General features: G+C 42.7%; 1 protein-coding gene across 3 annotated transcripts in view; it reads right to left on the reverse strand.

Moving 5' to 3' along the window:
- The window catches only part of coasy (CoA synthase), a 9,966-nt gene that overhangs the window by 4,721 nt on the left and 4,107 nt on the right, over nt 1-1,138 (reverse strand). For all 3 annotated transcript variants that reach the window (XM_032503111.1, XM_032503109.1, XM_032503108.1), the window contains exon 5: nt 312-501. In XM_032503111.1, the coding sequence (XP_032359002.1) occupies nt 312-501 (190 nt within the window). The remainder of the gene's footprint in view (nt 1-311; nt 502-1,138) is intronic.

Here is a 1,138-nt window from a genome sequence, read left to right on the forward strand (position 1 = left end):
ACACAGGGTGAAAAGAGGATCTGCAGCAATGTGCAGTACAACAAAAAGGTTTTTGAATTAAACCATGTAAACCTACTCTGGTACAACCAGAAAATATAATACAATTATGAACCTGAAAATGTGCATAATATGGGCACTTTTAAGAAGGATGGATGAAAAAGCAATGCCAAGGTGTATCATCGTCCTATATTTCATCAAAGTAGACCAACAGTGTGTGAGATAAGACAAGGAGATGGATGATGCATCTCTAACCCAAGCCCAACCCTTTTAATAGTCCTACTACATGTCTTCAGTGCAGAGCGTTTTCTCACCTGACCCAAATTCTTCAAGCACTCTGTGGTAGGCTGCAGTGCCGGGCTTGTACACCTCATGGCCCAGCTTGTCACAGTCGATCCGGACGGCACCCAAAGCCTCCAGCTGCCTGGCGATGGAGCTCTTTCCACTGCCGCTGCCTCCTGTCAGGCCAATCACGTATGGAAATGGAGCGATATGGGATGCATCCTAGTGCAGAAGAAGCATCAGATACATCGGTGTGGAAAGTATAGATGAAAATCTTTTGATAATTTCATATGCAGCACTAAACATAAGAGCATCCATAACCAATGGGTGGAGGTGATGATAAAAAAGGTAACACACACTTACTTAATTAAGGTAAATATATGACAAAACTGCACAATTGCATTGGCAAGTGAAACAAACAGCTCCTAAAACCAGTCAGACCTGCTCAGACCCACTCTCCACCGGGTTTTATGTTGCTTAATCATTAAAAAAAGACATTGTGCTTTGGCATATCCTGAAAAAAAGAAAGCGGTTATTTTTTACCATCATAAGACAGCTTTTGTTTTTTAACAGTTTAACATCAGGGGCCCTATATTAACAATGTAAGCGCACAACGCTAAGCGCCCAGCGCAGGTGCGTTTATGTCCAGTTCCACTTTTGCTAGTATAACGGTGGAAAAAAGGGTCCGTGCGCCAGGCTTATGGTTCAAAAGGGTTGTGCTTAGTGTCTTAACTAATCATAGGTGTGTTTTGGGTGTAACACGCAATAAACCAATCTCAGTGTCATCTCCCATTCCCTTTAAAAGCCAGTCGTGTTTGTACCTTGGCACATTGCGATTATGATGGCGGATTTGCTAAGC

This window comes from Etheostoma spectabile, chromosome 21 (assembly GCF_008692095.1).
Source record: "Etheostoma spectabile isolate EspeVRDwgs_2016 chromosome 21, UIUC_Espe_1.0, whole genome shotgun sequence".
Lineage (NCBI taxonomy): Eukaryota > Metazoa > Chordata > Actinopteri > Perciformes > Percidae > Etheostoma > Etheostoma spectabile.